General features: G+C 31.5%; 1 protein-coding gene across 4 annotated transcripts; it reads right to left on the reverse strand.

The window, feature by feature from the left end:
* Positions 1-906: 906 nt before the first annotated feature.
* LOC126833237 (uncharacterized) lies at positions 907-18,944 on the reverse strand. 4 transcript variants are annotated; one of them, XM_050564466.1, is made up of 2 exons: positions 18,471-18,939; positions 907-1,760 (listed from the first exon to the last, which is right to left on the reverse strand). In XM_050564466.1, the coding sequence occupies exons 1-2, from the start codon at positions 18,783-18,785 to the stop codon at positions 1,110-1,112; spliced, it is 966 nt and encodes a 321-aa protein (XP_050420423.1). In that variant the 5' UTR covers positions 18,786-18,939; the 3' UTR covers positions 907-1,109. The 4 variants fall into 4 exon arrangements, 3 of the variants coding, with proteins under 3 accessions (XP_050420423.1, XP_050420407.1, XP_050420415.1); XM_050564450.1 differs by lacking the exon at positions 907-1,760 and adding an exon at positions 5,975-6,769 and having other exon boundaries at positions 18,337-18,932; XR_007684921.1 differs by lacking the exon at positions 907-1,760 and adding an exon at positions 6,844-6,870 and having other exon boundaries at positions 18,438-18,944.
* Positions 18,945-20,934: the final 1,990 nt, after the last annotated feature.

Here is a 20,934-nt window from a genome sequence, read left to right on the forward strand (position 1 = left end):
GTATATGATATTTATTAATTTTAACACACATTTATTTGAACAGTTATTATTTCAGAAATGCAAAACTTTTTTATGTTTATAATTATTATTTTTAAAAATTCTGTAACAGCGATTTTTTTTAGTGTTTTATGTGTTCACTTAAATTATTTAAATCTACGTGTACATGTAAAAAGTTTCGCTTGATATCAAGTTGTTAATATAAAACAATTGTTTATGTAACCTCTAAAAATTCTTCTTTGAAGATATCTTCTATTACTTTAACTAGTACAATTAATGGCCTGATGTATAACAAAATCGGAGGGATCGTCTTACAGTACGACAACATGAGTAACTGTAAGGGAAACTTATACGTCTTAGGCATTTTAATTTTGAACTATACGGGCCATTCGCTAGTTTTAAAAATATTTAATTTAAACAATATTTTATATATTATAATATAAAAAAATTGAATGCCTGAATGATATAGACATTTTTTTCTATTATTAACTTACTTATAATCAACGATTCTAATCACTTTGAGGTTCAGCTAGTTAATAGGTACCTAAATAAAAAAAAAATTATTTTACGCCAATGTAATCACTCCTTTCGCAATTTTCTATAGACTAAAGATTAAAAAATCTGTAATTATTTTTTTCAACAATGGTTGTAGGCGCTTTTCAAGAAAAATTTTTTATTGAATAACTGACGTGTAAAAAGGAGCAAGTGCAAGGTAAAAATTTAGCTATGAACATACTTGGTAGTAAGATAGTATAGCTTGGTAAACGTTTATTGACAGTATATGATATTTTTTAATTTTTACACATATTTTTTTTGAACAGCTATTATATCAGAAATGCATTTTTTTTTTTTATGTTAATAATTATTATTTCTCAAAAATTCTGTAACAGCGATTATTCTTAGCGTGTTATATGTTTACTTAAATTATTTTAATCCACGTCTACATGTATAAAGTTGTAAAATAAAATGCCACGTTGATATATTTCATTTGATAGCAAGTTGTTAATATAGTATGATTGTTTTAAACAAAAATATTCACTTAGCACGAAATGACTACAAGATTATATTGATTAATTTAAACTGTAAATCGTTACCTAAGTGCTAATTATATTTTAAATATTCCTGATCGCGACATTTCCCGTATCGTCGTATGCAAAGCCCAAATTGATGAACCAACTTCCCAAAATATCATTAGCGTACCAATCGACTTCGTTCTTCACATATTCTATAAAAGGAGTGTCCTGTGGTATCCTCTGGGTTATCATTTTGTACTGATAATCTCTGATTAAATTCTCTGCTGTCCATTCTCTGTGTAACGGCATGACGCAATAACGAGTAACAAACGTACTCACGCTACTGTGAAACACATTCTGGATATACTCGCTTATTGATTTTAATTCGAGATCGACCAAATCTTCGTAGAAACCATTTTGAGCAAATTTAGACCTTGTATCAGATCGTAAAGTTTCAGTAAACTCGGCCAATTTTTCCATGCCGATCATTACGCTTTGCTTAGGTTTCCATTTTGGACCAATCGAGTAAATATAGGTCAACGTGTCTGCCAGTGTTCTGAACCACGGCGATACGTTGTGGAGTTTGGTCAGCACCGAATCAAAACAATGGTAATACCTTTGAAGTGAAATGTCGGTCGTTTTATTGTTTAACTTTATTTTTTCCTTTCGGCAAACCCGTATCAAATGTTGTAAGAATATCCTGTACTTAATAATAACCTCCGCGTACTTACACCTGAGCACAGTCCAGATCTCTTTGTATCTTTCCAGGACGTTTGATTCGTCGACAGGATTCCGGTTCGACCATATGGCTCCAAGTATTTCGGACATAGGATCCGTGGTTATCAAGTCATAATTTATATGTTTTTTTATTTTAACGTCTTCCATGAACCGCCATCCCGAATGTCGTACCAACATGTTTAATTTATTTACGAGTTCCGATTTTTGTAAATCTTCCGATACAACGCGTGTAAAACCAAATACAGCAACCCAAACTAGTATTGAAACCAACGTTTGCGAAAACATTATCATAGGGTCTCAAAAACAACACACAATAGAACTATACGATTAAAAAAACTTTATTAAAAATACAAGGTTCAGACATTTTATTACAGTTTTAATTAATTTCATTTTTTGTTTAAACACCTGCCGAAAGTATTTGCCAATAATATTAGCGTCGGGCTCATAGTTTACATTCCCGACTTAAACATGATGCGTAGGTATTGACTTGTAGGGGAACCGAAAATTTTAAATTATTACTTTTATACTTTTTGCTAGCATATAACGTATATATATGGATGTTTTATGATTGTGAGTTTAGAAAGGAAACTTATGCGTTCCTAGCAAATTTAGACACTAATGTTATACCTTTTTAATAATATTTTTGTAGAGTAACCGATCTAAAACGTGGTTTTATAAAAATTTGACCAAAGCTAACCTAAACTAATCTAATATGCCGTGTAGTAAAAATATAAGAAGGAACAAATACAATATTTTATTGGTTAATTTTAACTGTAAATCGTTACCTAAGTGCTAATTATATCTTAAGTATTTCTGATCGTGACATTTCCCGTGTCGTCATATGCAAATATCTCCGAACAAAATTACATTTTCTTACCAAATCTTCAAAAACACATGACCTAAGAATATTTTTGCAAAATTATCAACTCGATAGCCGTCGTAATATGCGAATTTTGCAAATTTAGATTTTTTTCAAATTTTAGTGGAATTGATCATACGAAAATATGAGAAAATGCATGCCGCTTATTTGCATGTAAATCGGTACTAGTTATAATTGAATTACCCCAATTTACGTTTATCATAAACTGGCATCCCAAATGATGCGCCAACATGTTTCATTTATTAGCGAGTTATGTTTTTTGTAATTCGCTTAATTCATTCGTCACAACGCGTGTAAAACAAAAAATCGCAACTCAAAATAGTTTGTAAGCCACGTTTGTCAATGCATTACGATGGCGTCTAAAAAAATAAAAACCAAGCAGTGCTATTCGATAAAAAAAAAAATTCCTAAAGAACACAATGTACAAACAATTGATGAAAATTGTTGTTAATTAAATGTTTTGATTAAACACTTGCCGAGACTGTTTGTCAGTATATTTAGCGTCGAGCTTTTATATTGCCTATTATTATATTTATTATTCCAAAGTAGCAAACATTTATTATGTTTATAATTATTATTTCCCAAAACTCTGAAACAGCGTTTTTTCTTAGTGTTTTATGTGTTGACCTAAATTATTTATTAATATTTTAATCTAAGTGTATATATATAAAGTCCTTATATAAAATGCTTCGTTGACAAATTTTGATTGATATCAAGTGGTTCATACAATATAATTGTCCTTGTTACGTCCCACGTGCCACCACTAATTATTTAGCAAATGAACCATAACGATGACTAATGCCAATGTGGATCCTAATTTTAATTTTAATTTTCAAGCCTAATCTTTGATGTTTAATATGTTAAGTTTTGTTTAGTTTATAAGTTGCTGATGAGTAGTGTATTTAATGTTTTCTTCACTAATGTACAAATATGCATATATGTATACATGTAAAAAGGACCCAGCCCGTATACAATAATAATAAATATACAAAATTATTTACAAAAGACGGATTGAATAAAATATTATATTGATTAATTTACACTGTAAATTGTTACTTTAATGATAATTATATTTTAATTATTCCTGATCGTGACATTTCCCGAGCCGTCGTATGCAAAGCCCAAATTAATAAACCAACTGCCTATGATATCATTAGCGTACCAATCGACTTCGTTCTTTACATATTCCAAAAAAGGAGTGTCCTGTGGTATCCACTGCATTATCTTTTTGAACTCATAATCTCTGACCAAATTCTCGGCTGTCCATTCTTTGTGTAACGGCATGATGCAATTACGGCTGACAAACATATTAACATTCTTGTGAAACACATCCTGGATAGACTCGCTTATAGTTTTCATTTCCAGATCAACTGAATCCTCGTCGATACCTTGTTGGGACAATTTCGACGCCGTATTTGGCGGGAAAGTTTTAGTAAACTCGGCTAACCTATCGTATGCAATACTTATGTTTTGCTTAGGTTTCGTTGGCGGATCTAATGAGTTAATCAAGTCCAGTGCGTCTGCCAAGGTTCTTAAACTCGGCGATACGTTGTGGAGTTTAGTCAGCACCGAATTAAAACAATAGTAATACTTTTGAAATGAAAATACGGTCGTTTTATTGTTTACCTTTTCTTTTTGATTTCGGCAAACCCGTATCAAATGTTGTAAGAATATCCTGTACTTAATAATAACCTCTGCGTACTTACACCGGAGAACGGTCCAAATCTGCGTGTATCTTTCCAGGACGTTTGATTCGTCGACAGGATTCCGGTTTGACGATATGGCTCCAAGTATTTCGGGCATAGGATCCCTGGTTATTAATTTATAATTTATAAGTTTTTTGATTTTAACGTCTTCCATGAACCGCCATCCCGAATGACGCACCAACATGTTTAATTTATAAGCGAGTTCCGATCTTTCCAAATCTTCCGATACAACGCATGTAAAACCAATTACAGCAACCCAAACTAGTATTGAAACCAACGTTTGCGAAAACATTATCATAGGATCTAAAAAACAACACACAATAGAACTATTCAAATAAAAAACTTTAATGAAAATTGCAAGATTCGTAAATTTGATTACAGTCTTTATTTATATAATTTTTTGTTTAAACACATGCTGAAACAATAACGTACGTGTACACCACACATTCGTTACAACGTTGTCGTAATTTAGGGGAAAAAGTATAGTTTACCTTTGTCTTAAATTTAGTCCAAGACAGCAAATATTGAACATATTTAATAGCATGTGTTTGGTGTTTCTTTCACCGGGTATGACTGAAAAATATGCAGGCGAACCGAAAATTTTTTCAAAGATTTAAACTTTTTTCTTGTTTTACAAATATACTAAGATGTTTAATGACTGTGCATTTACCAAGAAAACAAAACTATCCCTATCAGATTTAGACACTAAATAATCGTGATAAGAATTTTAAAATTCCAATTTATTATTATTTTTATTTTTGTAGAGAAACAGATTTGTTTATCTAAGACGTGGTCTTTGTGGACCAAATATAACCAAACCCCACCAAATTATACTTAATTTTATTTTCTGTGTAGTAATAATATAAATATAATACTCATAAAAATATTTTCTGGGCAAGTGATAACACTGTAGACCTCAGATGATACAAAAATTAGCATTGACCATAGGAGAGGTATAGATAATGGCATAAAATACATTGTGTACAGCCATTGAGTTACAATGGCAATATCAATATCATCAACTATAGTAACCTCTCAAAATTCTCCTGTGAATATATCTTCTAATACATATACAACAAAATAGGAGGAATCGTAAATAGTATGGCAAAAACAGTAATTTTAAGGGAGACTTACCGTCTAGGGCATTTTAATTTATATGGGTCATTCTCAAATATTGAAGATATATAATTCACATAGTAATATAAAAAAATTGAATGTGTGAATGATATAAACAATTTTTTTTTCTATTATTACCTTACTTATGATCAACGATTTCTAATCACTTCGAGGTTCTATTAATTAAAATAAGTACCTAAATGAAAACATATTCTATGTTAATTTTATCACTACTTTCCCTATCTACTAATTGCCACGAACCCAATTTCTATGGATTGAAAATAATCAAAATCTATAATTATTTTGTTCTCCTAGGGTTGTAGCCACTTTTCGATTAAACTTTTTCAATGACCAACTGAATTGTAAAAAGGAGCGAGCACAAAGTAAAAACTTAGCTATGAACAAAAATAGTGATATATGACATATATTGATTGATATCATGTTGTAAATATATAATTGTATTAAACGAAAAAAAATATTAACTAAATTTGGAATAAATACAATATTAGTATAGTAGTGGTTAATTTACGCTGTAAATCGTTACTTCGGTGCTAATAATTAATTAAAATATTTCCCAAAATTCTGTAACAGCAATTTTTCTTAGTGTTTTATGTGTTTACTTAAATTATATAATTTACGTGTACATGTATAAGATTGTAAATGCCACGCTGAGACATTTTGCTTGGTATCTAGTTGTTATAAATAATGGTTTTAAACAAAAATATTCACTTAAGATGGAACGAATACAATGTTATGTTGATTAATTTACACTGTAAAAAATTAATTCGGTGCTAATTATATTTTAGTTATTCCTGATCGTGACATTTCCCGTGTCGTCTAATGCAAAGCCCAAATTGATAAACCAACTGCCAAAGATGTCACCAGCGTACCAATCGACTTCGTTCATTATATATTCCAATAAAGTCGCCTCCTGCGGTAACCTCTGGATTATCTTTTTGTACTCATAATCTCTGATTATATTCTCTGCTGTCCATTCTTTGTGTAACGGCATGACACAAAAACGGGCGACAAACGAAGTTATATTTTTGTTAAATACATCTCTTATATATTCGCTTATAGTTTTCATTTCCAGATCAACTGAATCCTCGTCGATACCTTGTTGGGTCAATTTTGACACCGTATTTGGCGGGAAAGTTTTAGTAAACTTAGCTAATTTATCGTAAGCAACATTTATGCTTTGCCTAGGTTTCGTTGGCGGATCTAGCGAGTTAATCAGGTCCAACGCGTCTGCCAGGTTTCTGAGGCTCGGCGACACGTTTTGGAGTTTGGTCAGCACCGAATCAAAACAATGGTAATATCTTTGAAGAGAAGCGTTGGTCGTTTTATGATTTTTCTTTAGTTTTTCAGATCGGCAAATTCGTATTAAATGTGATAAGAATATCCTGTACTTAATAATAACCTCCGCATACTTACACCTGAGTACAGTCCAAATATCCTCGTATCTTTCAAAGGCGTTGGATTCGTCGATCGGATTCTGGTTCGACCATATAGCTCCGAGTATTTCGGACATCGGATCCGTGATTGTTCTGCAATTATTTTTATTTTTTATGATTTTAACGTCCTCCATAAACCGCCATCCCGAATGATGAACTAACATGTTTAATTTATTAGCTAGTTCCAATCTTTGTAAGTCTTCCGATACAACGCGTGTAAAACCTATTACAGCTACCCACGCTAGTATTGAAACCAACGTTTGCGAAACCATTATCGTAGCGTCTACAAAACAACACACGATAGCACTATTTGATAAAAAAACTAAACTTAAAATCACAAGTTTCTAATATTTGAATACAATTTTAATTAATTTCATTTTTGTTTATACACCTGCCGAAATTATTTCCCAATTATATTAGCGTCGAGCTCATATTTTACACTCCCGTCCCAAACATGATGCGTTACACCATTGATGTTATATTTATTAATTTAACATACAAATTTTTTTAACAGCTATTATTTCAGGAATGAAAAACTTTTTTAGGATTTTAATTATTATTTCCCAAAATTCTTTGACACTGTTTTTTCAAGACGTGTTTATTGTGTTTACTTAAATTATTTTAATCTACGTGTACTTGTATAAGGTTGTAAAATAAAATGCCACGTTGACACATTTCGTTTGATATCAAGTTGTAATTATAGTATAATTGTTTTGAACAAAAATATCCACTTAGGACGGAATGACTACAAGATTGTTACAAATGGCCTATGCTGTACCTGGAAGCTCCTTGTAATTTTTTTTTTTTTTAATTATAATTTCACAACTAATCTAAATTTATTCGGTACTTCAACGAGACATGAAAATGCTCTTTCGTCGTTGCACCCTCGGCTGAAAAACTTTCGTTATAATTTTTGGTAACGCTTTTTTCGGTTATGTACCGGCTAATTCCCACCCCCAACCCATGTTATGTGCCAGGGTTATGTGCCTGAGCTAAGACATGAAAATGTCAATAAGTCTTGAAATAAATAATAAGAAAACAAAGATTATGGAACTCATTGAGAGTGGGGCGGAGCACAATGAGATAGAGGACCTAATCTATGAAAAGGTTAGCGATTTTAAATATTTGGGAGCAACGATAAGCACAAAGAATGACTGGGCAAAGGAAATAAGTACTCGGGTAAATAAAGCCCAAAAAGCCTTTTACGCACTGACAAAATTCTTAACATCCAAAATGATGTCTAGGAAAACAAAAGTTAGACTGTATGTGGTTATTATAAGACTGACTCTCGCGTATGGTTGCGAAGCTTGGACGACGTCCAAACAAACAGAGAGTAATCTGAGGACTTTCGAGAACAGAGTTTGGAGGAAAATATGTGGACCTATCGATGAAACCACGGGGAACTGGCGGAGGAGACATAACAAAGAGTTGTACGATATGTTAGAACTAGCACCAGCAGTAACAAGCTTTATGGGCCAACGGATACAATGATTAGGCCATAATATGAAAAGTAGAGAGGACGAAACAGTTAAAGTGACATTGAAATGGAAACCATAAGGGAAAAGACCTACAAGAAGACCTAGGAAAAGATGGTTTAATGTGGTGGAAGAAGATCTAAAAACACTTGGAAATGAGGATTGGAGAGAGGCAGTACAAGATAAAGATAGGTGGCGAAGTGTAGTAATGGTGGCAAAAACTCTTAGAGAGTAGACATGTCAGACAAAGAGAATAACAATTTTAAATAAAAAATCCACATTTAAAACTATTGTAATAGTTAACAATGTTTAAATCATTACGTAGAATAAAATAGTCATCCCTGACTTGAAATTCATGAATAAACATAATTTTTCAGAGAAAAAAAGAAGAAAACCCAGAAGTTAAGGAGAAAAAACCCAATTTTATTTTGTGCAAATATAAAAAAAAAAAGTTTTTCAGCCGAAACTGCAACCACGAAAAAGCATTTACATGTCTCGTTGAAGTACCGAGATAAATTTAGATTAGTGGTAGAATTATAAATAATGATATAGTATATTAAGAAGCAGTAACATGCTAGTATAATAAAACATCAAGTTTCTGGCTAATATTGTAGTGTTTAGTATTTGGCTTAAAACAATTTCATAGAGATTTTGGGCCCTTAAACTGTTTTGAATTTATTATTTAGCTCTAATTTGAACGTTGAACCTACAACATATCTCTTATCTCCTATATCTATATCTATCTCCTACCCACTAGTTCCCATCCCCTATCCCCTTCCCTCTATCTCCTACCCTTCTCATCCACTTCTTATCTCCCAACCCCTATCACTCGCCCCCTATCTACCCCACCTATCTCCTACCCCTATCTTCCACCCCCTAGCTCTCACCACTTTATTCCACCCCCTATCTCCAACCACCTATCTCCCACCCCTATATCATATCTCTTACCCCTACCCCCATCCCCATTCCCACCCCTATCTCCTACCCATATACCCCAACTCTATCTCCCACCGAGATACTGAGTCATTACGTTTTTTTTCGGTTATGTACCACAGCTAATTTCCACCCCCAACCCCAACCCCAACCCCATTTCCACCCCAAACCTCATCTTCATCACCATTTGTTTTTTGATAACGATTTTTTCGGTTATGTGCCAGAGCTAAGACATGTAAATGTCAAAAATCTGTACAATGAAGAGTCAAGTAGCATCGACAATAGTTTTTCCGTAAAATTCTTCTCTTCGTTCTTGAGTTTATTAAAATCAATAAAACATCAAATTTCCATTCTTTAATTTTGACGTCCGAGTCTTCGATGATTTGAAGTAAAAAAAAGACGACAAAAATTAGATAAAGTTGCAAAAAAAAAATGAATTAACACGTATAGTATATCAATGAATGAAAACTCTTTCATATTTAATAAAGAACTATTAAAAATGCTTGGAAACGTGATAGTATTAATGAGCACTATTGCACAGGTGAGATAAGAGGCTTTTTTTTTTTTTTTTTAAACAAATAAGTTATGTACATTGCACAGCAAAAGACACATATATACATAATATAATTTTTATTGCTATGAAAAATACTCTGTCAAACATAACTAGGCGAAAAATAATTGTTTTAGAAAAATTCCATTCAAATTACTTGAGAAATATTATTATTTGTACAATATATTACATGGAATAGCATGAATACAAAAGTTTACCATTGGCATGGCATGGCGGGCCGTGGCAAGTTCAGTAAATACACGATACAGCATTATATATTTTTAAACCAAATTCCTTTAAGTTTATTTTTAAAAAAAAACATCTATTGTACCTGTGTACTAGCCGTCGATATTATTATAAACACATCACATAATTTTAGACATTTCAATCTACCAAGAGTACAACCATAAGTTGTTAAAATTTGATTAATATTCCAAGAAAATTGTGTAAATATTTTTAAGATTATCATCAATACTATATTACTATATTTAATAAATACTTAAATTGTTTTTATTTTGTAAATATGGGTGAGCAATTTATAAATTAACCATCGATTAAGATATATTAAGGAGAAGCATTTTTTCAAAGTACTGTACATTTCCCTTTTCCATATTATGTACTCACGGTCATCTTGAAGGCGTAGAACTAATTACAGTACAGCCATGCTTGTCAACTTCAATATTATGCTGAATTTAAATGAGGAAATACTTGCGAGTAACAATTCTTCGCCATATAAAATTTTTACGTAATATGTAATATTTGAAAAGACGGCTAGGGAATTTTAATCTGATAAGTTCTGTTCATCCGAGTTCAAAATTCCACAGAAAATAATTATTTTAAATGAATTGTTTTACTGTCATCAAAACATTCAAAATCTTCTATACTTTCATGTTCCAATAACAATACTTGATTACTGGAAAAAAACTAATGCAGCAAATTCATTTGTTTTTTTATTTAAACGTTTCAGACTTTTTCTTAATATTGTTGCTTTAAACATTTAACCAACGCCAAATTGTTGTTTGTAGAAGTCGTTGATTATGGTTACACAAGAGTTATGAAGACCTTGAGCAAAATGGACACAAGAACTTTATTCACAAAATATTTTTTTGCTATTAGGTTGAGTTACGGACGATTCTAACCGTTTTTCGATAGCATAAAAGTGACCGAGAAAATTGGTCATTGAATCTGTTCTGACTTGAATGAAGACTGCTCTCTCGATTATTCTTTATTGGAGTTTTCGTTGAATAAGTGATTTTACAGGTTTAGATGGTTATTATTTGTTATAAACATTCTACGTTGGTGACTTTGGCGGGAAAAACACCAAACACTAAACACAACTAACTACTAAGTACAACAAGTACAAAACATAATATTAAGTTAGATTCAAAAACAATACCTAATGTTATCACGAGTGTGAAGTTAGCCATAAACGAGCCAGCACTATTTGATAACAGAAAGTGTCATGGCGTTGGTGTATGTTGTGTTGCCAATACTCTAATTATTCGAAGGGGCAGTCCATATATCCCCATACACCGACGATTATAATTTTACGAAATCAAATTAATTAATTAAAATATATACTAATTATCGACAAACCAGTAAGATTATATTATTTAACATAAAAAAATTCCACTTGGGGTTTTGCGGCCACCAGGACCTAAGTCGAATAATAGTAAGATACTTAATTATATTATTATTAATATAATTTTATATTGATTTTAATATTTTTTGTTCTGATAGGTATATATTATTTTATTACAGTAAATAAAATACTTATTTTTTTAATGCAAATGCATTTTAAACTTATTTCCTTTTCAGAAATTTCGTATAAACCATTTTTTAATAATTAAAACTATAATTGCAATTTTAGTGTGAATTTTTTTATTTCTGTAAGATTAGGGTTAACTAAAGAACACAAGGTACACAAATTTGATCATTATTGTTGTTTATTTAATTTTTGTTTTAACACTTGCCGAGACTATTTGTCAATATAATTTGCGTCGTGCTTTTAAAACTACCAACAACGTTCCAGACACAATATGCGTTACGTTGATAACACTATTTGGAGGCAGAAGTTTAATTTACCTGTTTGATGGTGTTCTCACCAGCTGTTGGCTGACAGTTTAAGTGAACTCTAAATCTTATAATTTTCAAGGAATTGTTTTTTCTATTTTAACAGATATACCAATATGTATGATGATTGTACCTTTACCAAGAAAACAAAAGCGTTCCTAGCAAATTTAGACACTAAATGATCGTTAAACGGATTTGTTATTTCTCATTTATTCTTTTTAGTATTTTTTCAGAATAGCAGTATTATTTCAAAAATGCAAAACTTTTTTATGTTTATAACTACTATTTCCTAAAATTCTGTAACAGCGATTTTTCTTATTGTTTTATGTGTTCACTTAAATTATTTTAATCTACGTGTACATGTAAAAAGTTTCGCTTGATATCAAGATGTTAAAATAAAACAATTGTTTATGTAACCTCTAAAAATTCTTCTTTGAAGATATCTTCTATTACTTTTACTAGTAAAATTAATAGCCTGATATATAACAAAATCGGAGGGATCGTCTTACAGTACGATAAAATTAGTAATTGTAAGGGAAACTTATGCATCTTGGGCATTTTAATTTTGAACTATACGGGCCATTTGCTAATTTTAAAAATATTTAATTCACAGAGAAATACAAAAAAATTGAATGCCTGAATAATATAGACATTATTTTCTATTATTTACTTACTTATAATCAACGATTTTTAACCACTTTGAGGTTCAACTAATTAATAGGTACCTAAATGAAAAAATGTTTTACGCCAATGTTATCACTCCTTTCCCTACCCATGAATTGTCTCGAACCCAATTATCTATGGACTAAAACTTGAAAATCTGTAATCATTTATTTATCCAAGGGTTGTGCCGCTTTTCTAAAAAAAAATTTTTATTGAATAACTGACCTGTAAAAAGGAACAAGTGCATGGCAAAAATGTAGCTATGAACATAGTTGGTAGTAGGAGAGTATAGCTTGGTAAACGTTTATTGACAGTATATGATATTTATTAATTTTTACACATATTTTTTTTGAACAGCTATTATGTCAGAAATGCAATTTTTTTTTTTATGTTAATAATTATTATTTCTCAAAAATTCTGTAACAGCGATTTTGCTTAGTGTGTTATATGTTTACTTAAACTATTTTAATCCACGTGTACATGTATAAAGTAGTAAAATAAAATGCCACGTTGACACATTAAGTTGTTAATATAGTGTAATTGTTTTAAACAAAAATATTCACTTAGGACTACAAGATTATATTGATTAATTTAAACTGTTAATCGTTACTTTGGTGCTAATTATATTTTAAATATTTACGATTGTGACGTTTCCTGTGTCGTCGTATGCAAAGCCCAAATTAATGAACCAACTGCCTAAGATGTCACCAGCGTACCAATCCACTTCGTTCATTGTATATTCCAATAAAGTCGCCTCCTGTGGTATCCTCTGGGTTATCATTTTGTACTGATAATCTCTGATTAAATTCTCTGCTGTCCATTCTCTGTGTAACGGCATGACGCAATAACGGGTGACAAACGTATTTACGCTATTGTGAAACACCTTCTGGATGTACTCGCTTATAGATTTTAATTCGAGATCGACCGATTCCTCGTTGATACCATGTTGAGCCAATTTAGACCTTGTATCAGACCTTAAAGTTTTAGTAAACTCGGCCAAATTTTCCATGGCAATCATTACACTTCGCTTAGGTTTCCAGTTCGGAGCAATCGAATAAAAATAGGCCAACGCGTCTGCCAGGTTTCTGAGACTCGGCGACACGTTTTGGAGTCTGGTCAGCACCGAATCAAAACAATGGTAATAACTTTGAAGGGAAGCGTTGGTCGTTTTAAAATTTACCTTTTTTTTTTGATTTCGGCAAACCCGTATCAAATGTTGTAAGAATATCCTGTACTTAATAATAACCTCCGCGTACTTACACCGGAGCACAGTCCAAATCTGCGTGTATCTTTCTAGGACGTTGGATTCGTCGACAGGACTCCGGTTCGACCATGTGGCTCCAAGTATTTCGGACATAGGATCCGTGGTTATCAAGTCATAATTTTTATTTTTGTTGATTTTAACGTCTTCCATGAACCGCCATCCCGAATGACGCACCAACATGTTTAATTTATTAACGAGTTCCGATGGTTGTAAGTCATCCGATACAACGCGTGAAAAACCAAATACAGCAACCCAAACTAGTATCGAAACCAACGTTTGCGAATGCATTATTGTAGCGTCTAAAAAACTACACACAATAGCACTATTTCATAAAAAAAACTAAACTAAAAATCACAAGCTATAAAAATTGTGTTACAGTTTTAATTAATTTCATTTTTTTTTTTTAAACACATGCCGAAACTATTTTCCAATTATTTTTGTGTCAAATTCACGATTTACACTCAACGTCCCAAACATGAATTCGTTGTACCGTTGACGTTATTTAAGGAAAATGTATAGTTTACTTTTGTCTTACATTTAGTTTAAGATAGCAAATATTGAATATATTTAATAGCATGTGTTTGGTGTTTCTTTCACTAGGCATTGACTGAAAAATGAGCAAACGAACCGAAAATTTAATATTTTTTCAAAGGTTAAACTTTTCTATTGTACGGAAGACGAAAAGTGAGCCGCGATCGTCACGCAACTAGCGGCCGTCTTTTCTTAGGGTTTCTACGCCTATTTCCCACGTAAAATAATTTGAAAACATCTGTTTTATATTATTATTTTTTTATATTAAAATAGTTGAAAATCATGTATGGTATATATAATTGAACATACATACTATTACTAATTATACTTAATTACCTTAATAGTTAAACACAAATTATTCCTATAAACAAAAAAATATATTAAAAATGTATGAAAATAAATTTAATTAAATTGATAAAAATATAGGATTTTTCGTTTCAATACCGTTATAAAAGCGCATCACCCTCATCATCTTCATCACTAGAACTACTTTCGTCGAAATATATTGTAACGATTATGAGTTCTAAAATATCATCACGTAGCCCCACTTTTAAGAAATCGGCTTTTTTCAACTATCTTAAAACTGTTGTTTTTAGCAGCAAGCTCATCAAGTTTATACTTATTTTTCTTCGGTAAGGCCAACCTACCTTACCTACCTATTTCTCGTAATTCTATTACTTTATCTAGAGGAGAAAAAGCTATAGACTATATTTTTAACCGCACTTGTAACTCTGCCTTACTATAATTTGATTTAGAGTAGTCTTCCTTAAAAACCGAGTGATATGACGCATTGTCCATTACTATTATACAAGGTTCTTCCAAACGAACTAGTATAACGTTACACCACTTCTCGAATATTAGTGCATTCATTCGAGAATGGTAATCTTTCTTACTACCTGATTTACAACGAAATACTGATTTCTAGTCTTTAACAAAACCAAACGAAGGAGACCCGGCGTGACAAATAATAAGACGGCCACCCTTTCCTAACATGGTTAGGAATTTTCGTGTGAATTTTTTATTTCTGCCAAGTTAAGGGTTAACTTTTAGTGTACAAAAATTTAAAGAATATTGTTGTGTAATATATTTATATTAGCTACATCATAAGATTGTATGAACTCAATATTATTCATCCATATAATCATCATGATATGTTACACCGTTGACGTTAATTAGAGAAATGATTCTAGTCTAACAGTAATATAAGAATATCATTTTGTTAAGGTTTATTGATAGTATATGATATTTAATAATTTTTACATACAAATTTTCTGAACAGCTATTATTTCAGAAATAAAATTCTTTTTTATTTTTTTAATTATTATTTCCTAAAATTCTTTAACAGCGATTTTTCATAAAGTATTTTTTGTGTTTACTTAAATTATTATAATCTACGAGTACATGTATAAGGTAGTAATGAAAATACCACGTTGACAAATTTTACTTGATATCAAGTAGTTAATATCTAATTGTTTAAAACAAAAATATTTAATAAGGCGGAACGAATACAATATTATGTTGATTGATTTACACTGTAAATCGTAACTTTGGTGCTAATTATATTTTAAATATTTACGATTGTGACGTTTCCTGTGTCGTCGTATGCAAAGCCCAAATTGATGAACCAACTGCCTAAGATGTCACCAGCGTACCAATCCACTTCGTTCATTATATATTCCAATAAAGTCGCCTCCTGCGGTAACCTCTGGATTACCTTCTTGTACTCATAATCTCTGATTATATTTTCTGCTGTCCATTCTTTGTGTAACGGCATGACACAACAACGGGCGACAAACTTATTTATGTTGTTTTTAAATACATCATTAATATTTTCGCTTATAGTTTTCATTTCGAGATCTACTGAATCCTCGTCGATACCTTGTTGAGACAATTTCGACACCGTATTTGGCGGGAAAGTTTTAGTAAACTCGGCTAATTTATCGTAAGCAAGATGTATGCTTTGCTTAGGTTTCATTAGCGGATCAAGCGAGTTAATCAGGTCCAATGCGTCTGCCAAGTTTCTGAGACTCGGCGACACGTTTTGGAGTTTGGTCAGCACCGAATGAAAACAATGGTAATATCTTTGAAGAGAAGCGTTGGTCGTTTTATGATTTTTCTTTACTTTTTCTGATCGGCAATTTCGTATTAAATGTGATAAGAATATCCTGTACTTAATAATAACCTCCGCGTACTTACACCTGAGTACAGTCCAAATCTCCTCGTATCTTTCAAAGACGTTGGATTCGTCGATCGGATTCCGGTTCGACCAAATAGCTCCGAATATTTCGGCCATCGGATCCGTGAGTGTTCGGCAATTATTTATAGTTTTTATGATTTTAACGTCTTCCATAAACCGCCATCCCGAATGATGAACTAACATGTTTAATTTATTAGCTAGTTCCGATATTTGTAAGTCATCCGATACAACGCGTGTAAAACCAATTACAGCAACCCAAGCTAGTATTGAAACCAACGTTTGTGAAATCATTATCGTAGCGTTTAAAAAACAACACACAATAGCACTATTCAAAAAAAAAACTTTACTTAATGTCACAAGTTTCAAAAATTTCAATACAATTTTAATTATTTTAATTTTTGTTTAAACACCTGCCGAAATTATTGGCCAATAATATTAGCGTCGAGCGCATAGTTTACACTCCCGTCCCAAACATGAATTCGTTACACTGTTAACGTTATTAAGAGGGATATTTCTAGTCTAACAGTAATACAAGAATATAATTTTGTAAACGTTTATTAATAGTATAAGATATTTAATAATTTTTCATACAAATTTTCTGAACAGCTCTTATTTCAGAAATGAAAAATTTTTTTAGGTTTGTAATTATTGTTTCCCAAAAAACAGGGTTTTTTCAAAAAGTATTTTTTGTGTTTACTTAAATTATTTTAATCTACGTGTACTTGTATAAGGTTGTAACATAAAATGTCACGTTGACACATTTTTAGTGATATCATGTTATAATTGTTTTCTAAAAAAAAAAATATTGACATAACTCGGAATGAATATAATATCATAGTGATTATTTTACACTGTCAATCGTTAATTCGGTGCTAATAATTAATTAAAATATTTTCCAAAATTCTGTAAACGGCGATTTTTCTTAGAGTTCTATTACGTGTTTACTAGCATTACGTGTGTAGCAGCTATTATTTAAGAAATGCAAACATGTTTATAATTATTATTTCCCAAAATTCTTTAACAGCGATTTGAATGTTTTATGTGTTTACTTAAAATATTTTAATCTACGTGTACATGTACAATAAAATGCCACGTTGACACATTTTGCTTGATATCTAATTGTTAATAAATAATTGTTTTAAACAAAAATATTCATTTAAGACTGAACGAATACAATGTTATGTTGATTAATTTACACTGTTAATAGTTACTTCGGTGCTAATTATAATTTAAATGTTCACGATTGTGACACTTCCCGTGTCGTCGTATGCAAAGCCCAAATTGATGAACCAACTGCCTAAGATATCACCAGCGTACCAATCGACTTCGTTCTTTACATATTCCAAAAAAGGAGTATCCTGCGGTAACCTCTGGATTATCTTTTTGTACTCATAATCCCTGATCAGGTTCTCTGCTGTCCATTCTCGGTGTAACGGCATAATGCAATTATAGGTGACAAACGAATTTACGTTGTTGTGAAACACCTTCTGGATATACTCGCTTATAGATTTTAATTCAAGATCGACCGAATCCTCGTGGATACCTTGTTGAGCCAATTTAGACACCGTATCAGCCCGTAAAGTTTTAGTAAACCCGGCCAAGTTTTCATAAGCATCCATTATACTTTTCTTGGGTTTCCGTTGCGGATCTAGCGAGTTAATAAATTCTAACACGTCGGTAAGGGTTCTGAGACTCGACGATACGTTGTCGAGTTTGGTCAGCACCGAATCAAAACAATGGTAATACTTTTGAAATGAATACGCGGTCGTTTCATTATTTAATTTTTTTTTTTCATTTCGGCAAACCCGTATTAAATGTAGTAAGAATATCTTGTACTTTATAATAACCTCCGCGTACTTACACCGGAGCACAGTCCAGACCTCCGTGTATCTGTCCAGGACGTTGGATTCGTCGACCGGATTCCGGTTCGACCATATAGCTCCGAGTATTTCGGACATCGGATCCGTGATTGTTCTGCATTCATTTATAGTTTTAATGATTTTAACGTCTTCCATGAACCGCCATCCCGTATGACGAACCAACGTGTTTAATTTATAAGCTAGTTCCGATTTTTGTAAATCTTCCGATACAATGCCTGTAAAACCAAATACAGCAACCCAAAATAGTATTGAAATCAACGTTTGCGAATGCATTATCGTAGCGTCTAAAAACTGTGTCACAATAGCACTATTCATTTAAAAAAAATTTAACTGAAGTACTTTGTGTTCATAAATTGTATTAAAATTATTATTAAATTAATGTTTTGTTTAAACACGTGTCGATACTGTTTGCCAATGATATATTACCGTCGAGCTCATAGCTTACACTCCCGTGCCAAACATGATGCGCTACACCGTCGACGTTTTATACAGAGGAATAAGTATAATTTACATTTTTCTTACAGCTAACGTGTTTTAGCTTCGGAGCCTCAGAAGGGATTTGTTTAACAAGGACGTGTTTTTGTTAACACGTGTTTTAAACACAATGACGCAACTCTATAGATCAGAAATCATACCTGGAAGCAGTGTTGAGAAGGAATTTGTTCCAACGGATTTCTGGAGCGAGTTCTTTTTGTAGGAACAAAGCTTGGAACTGCTTCCTTTAAAAATAAAGGAACGAGTAAAATGAACGAATTCTTTTTTTTTTTTAAGGAACGTGAACGAAAATTACAATTCCTTAACATTTTTATAAACACATTTTAGTGTAGTTTTTTTTGTTTCTAAACGTTTTAAATAAGATTTTTTTTTAGTTGGTTTACGTTGACTATTGACAACGGAACGACCCCTACATAACCCAGCCTATATCGTAGGCTATCTAAATGGATCTGTTGACTATAAATACTGTTATTATGACATTAATATATAGTTTTTTTTAAATAATAAATTGTATGGTGCCAATTGGATATTATCGTCGTCTCTTGTTAACTGTTGTATCTTAAAGGTTTTGGTTTTTCCGAATTATTATTTCTAATTTCTATATAGACAATAGACATCGGTCGCGTTGACACAAGTCGTCAGCAGTTGCCTGCTGCTCTATAAATATTATTTTCCAATACTTTTACATAAGGAATACCACAAATTTGTTTTGTTTTCGACCGTTGATGAAGATTATTGTTGACCGTTATCATGATTTCATCACCACTACTGGCAATTGATATTTATAACTGATATTTATTATTATATTATAGTATGTAGTTATAAAACATATTATATAGATAATAGATTGATGCCTTTTGAATAGATGCTAGTATATTTAAATTCTAATAAAAAATATTATGTTTACTTGTTTTTTGGAAATAGTTATCTATTTTATTTTTCCATTTCCAATATTTTCGACTTATTGATATACCTATAATTATTTTGAATTAGACTAAAAATTTCAAATTATTAATTATTTAAAATATTTATCTAATATTAATGATATTAATAGAATACCTTCAATGATATTAAATAAATAATTTGACGAAAAACGTGATATCTTGAAATCACAAGATAATTTTAACCTTATAATCAAATTCATAATAATAATAATAACTTCTTAAATAACTTGGTTAGAAAAAAGGAACGAGTTCTTTTCGTAGAGGAATTGGATCTGGAACGAGTTGTTATTTTAGGAAATGAACGAATTCCGTTTAAAAAGGAACTTTCCCAACACTGCCTGGAAGGTACTTTATTGAGCCAAAAATTTAAAAAAGTCACCCCTTCGAAAAATCGAGAAAAACTTACAAATATTTCAATTTAAAGTTACGATTCTCTACAACTTTTTTAAAAATAATCGGAAAAGTTCCAAACTGTATTGTTCTTCAAACATAGTCCTATCGATGAACATTAACAATCCAAAATAATTAGGCCGTAGTCAGTTTCTAGGTTGCTATGTGTAAGTGGAACATCAGCCAACAAGTAATGAAAATATTTTCATTATATTTGTAATTACGATACATGGGTAACTATGACAGTCGATCAACCCTTATCGTATCCACCCTGCACAAGACTAAATATTAAATTTTAAGTATTGCTGGTCCCACGACATCTTTGAAACCGCTAACCTTGGTTTGTACATACTATCAACAGATTCGCATCGAAGCGTTTATTTAAAAATGATTTTATCACTTTCAGTTATAATAAAATCTGTAGACCCGACCCTTACTGTACTGGCTTTTTATTATCATGTTTTTGGCGTGGTTTTCACTAGATATTGACTGATAAATGTATACTTTTCTTGAGTTTATTAGTAATAAGTTAGTAGTAAATTGTATTAAATTGCAATTTTTTAGTATCCGTTTTTAATTGTTATTATACAATTTAAAGATTCTCCAAATTAATACAGTGACGCCATCACTTTTAT

Source organism: Adelges cooleyi, unplaced genomic scaffold, assembly GCF_023614345.1.
Source record: "Adelges cooleyi isolate 19-005CV unplaced genomic scaffold, UGA_ACOO_1.1 ACOO_flye_CR_arks_rails_tigmint_CR_PRNA_1, whole genome shotgun sequence".
Taxonomy (NCBI): Eukaryota; Metazoa; Arthropoda; class Insecta; order Hemiptera; family Adelgidae; genus Adelges; species Adelges cooleyi.

Excerpts from the sequence above, each read along its gene's own strand:
- LOC126833237 (XM_050564466.1), bottom strand. The coding sequence starts at position 18,785 with ATGAATAGTGCTATTGTGACACAGTTTTTAGACGCTACGATAATGCAT. Across the intron at positions 1,761-18,470 it reads TCCTGGACAGATACACGGAG|ATCTGGACTGTGCTCAGGTG; the intron begins GTCTGGACTGTG and ends AGATACAAAGAG.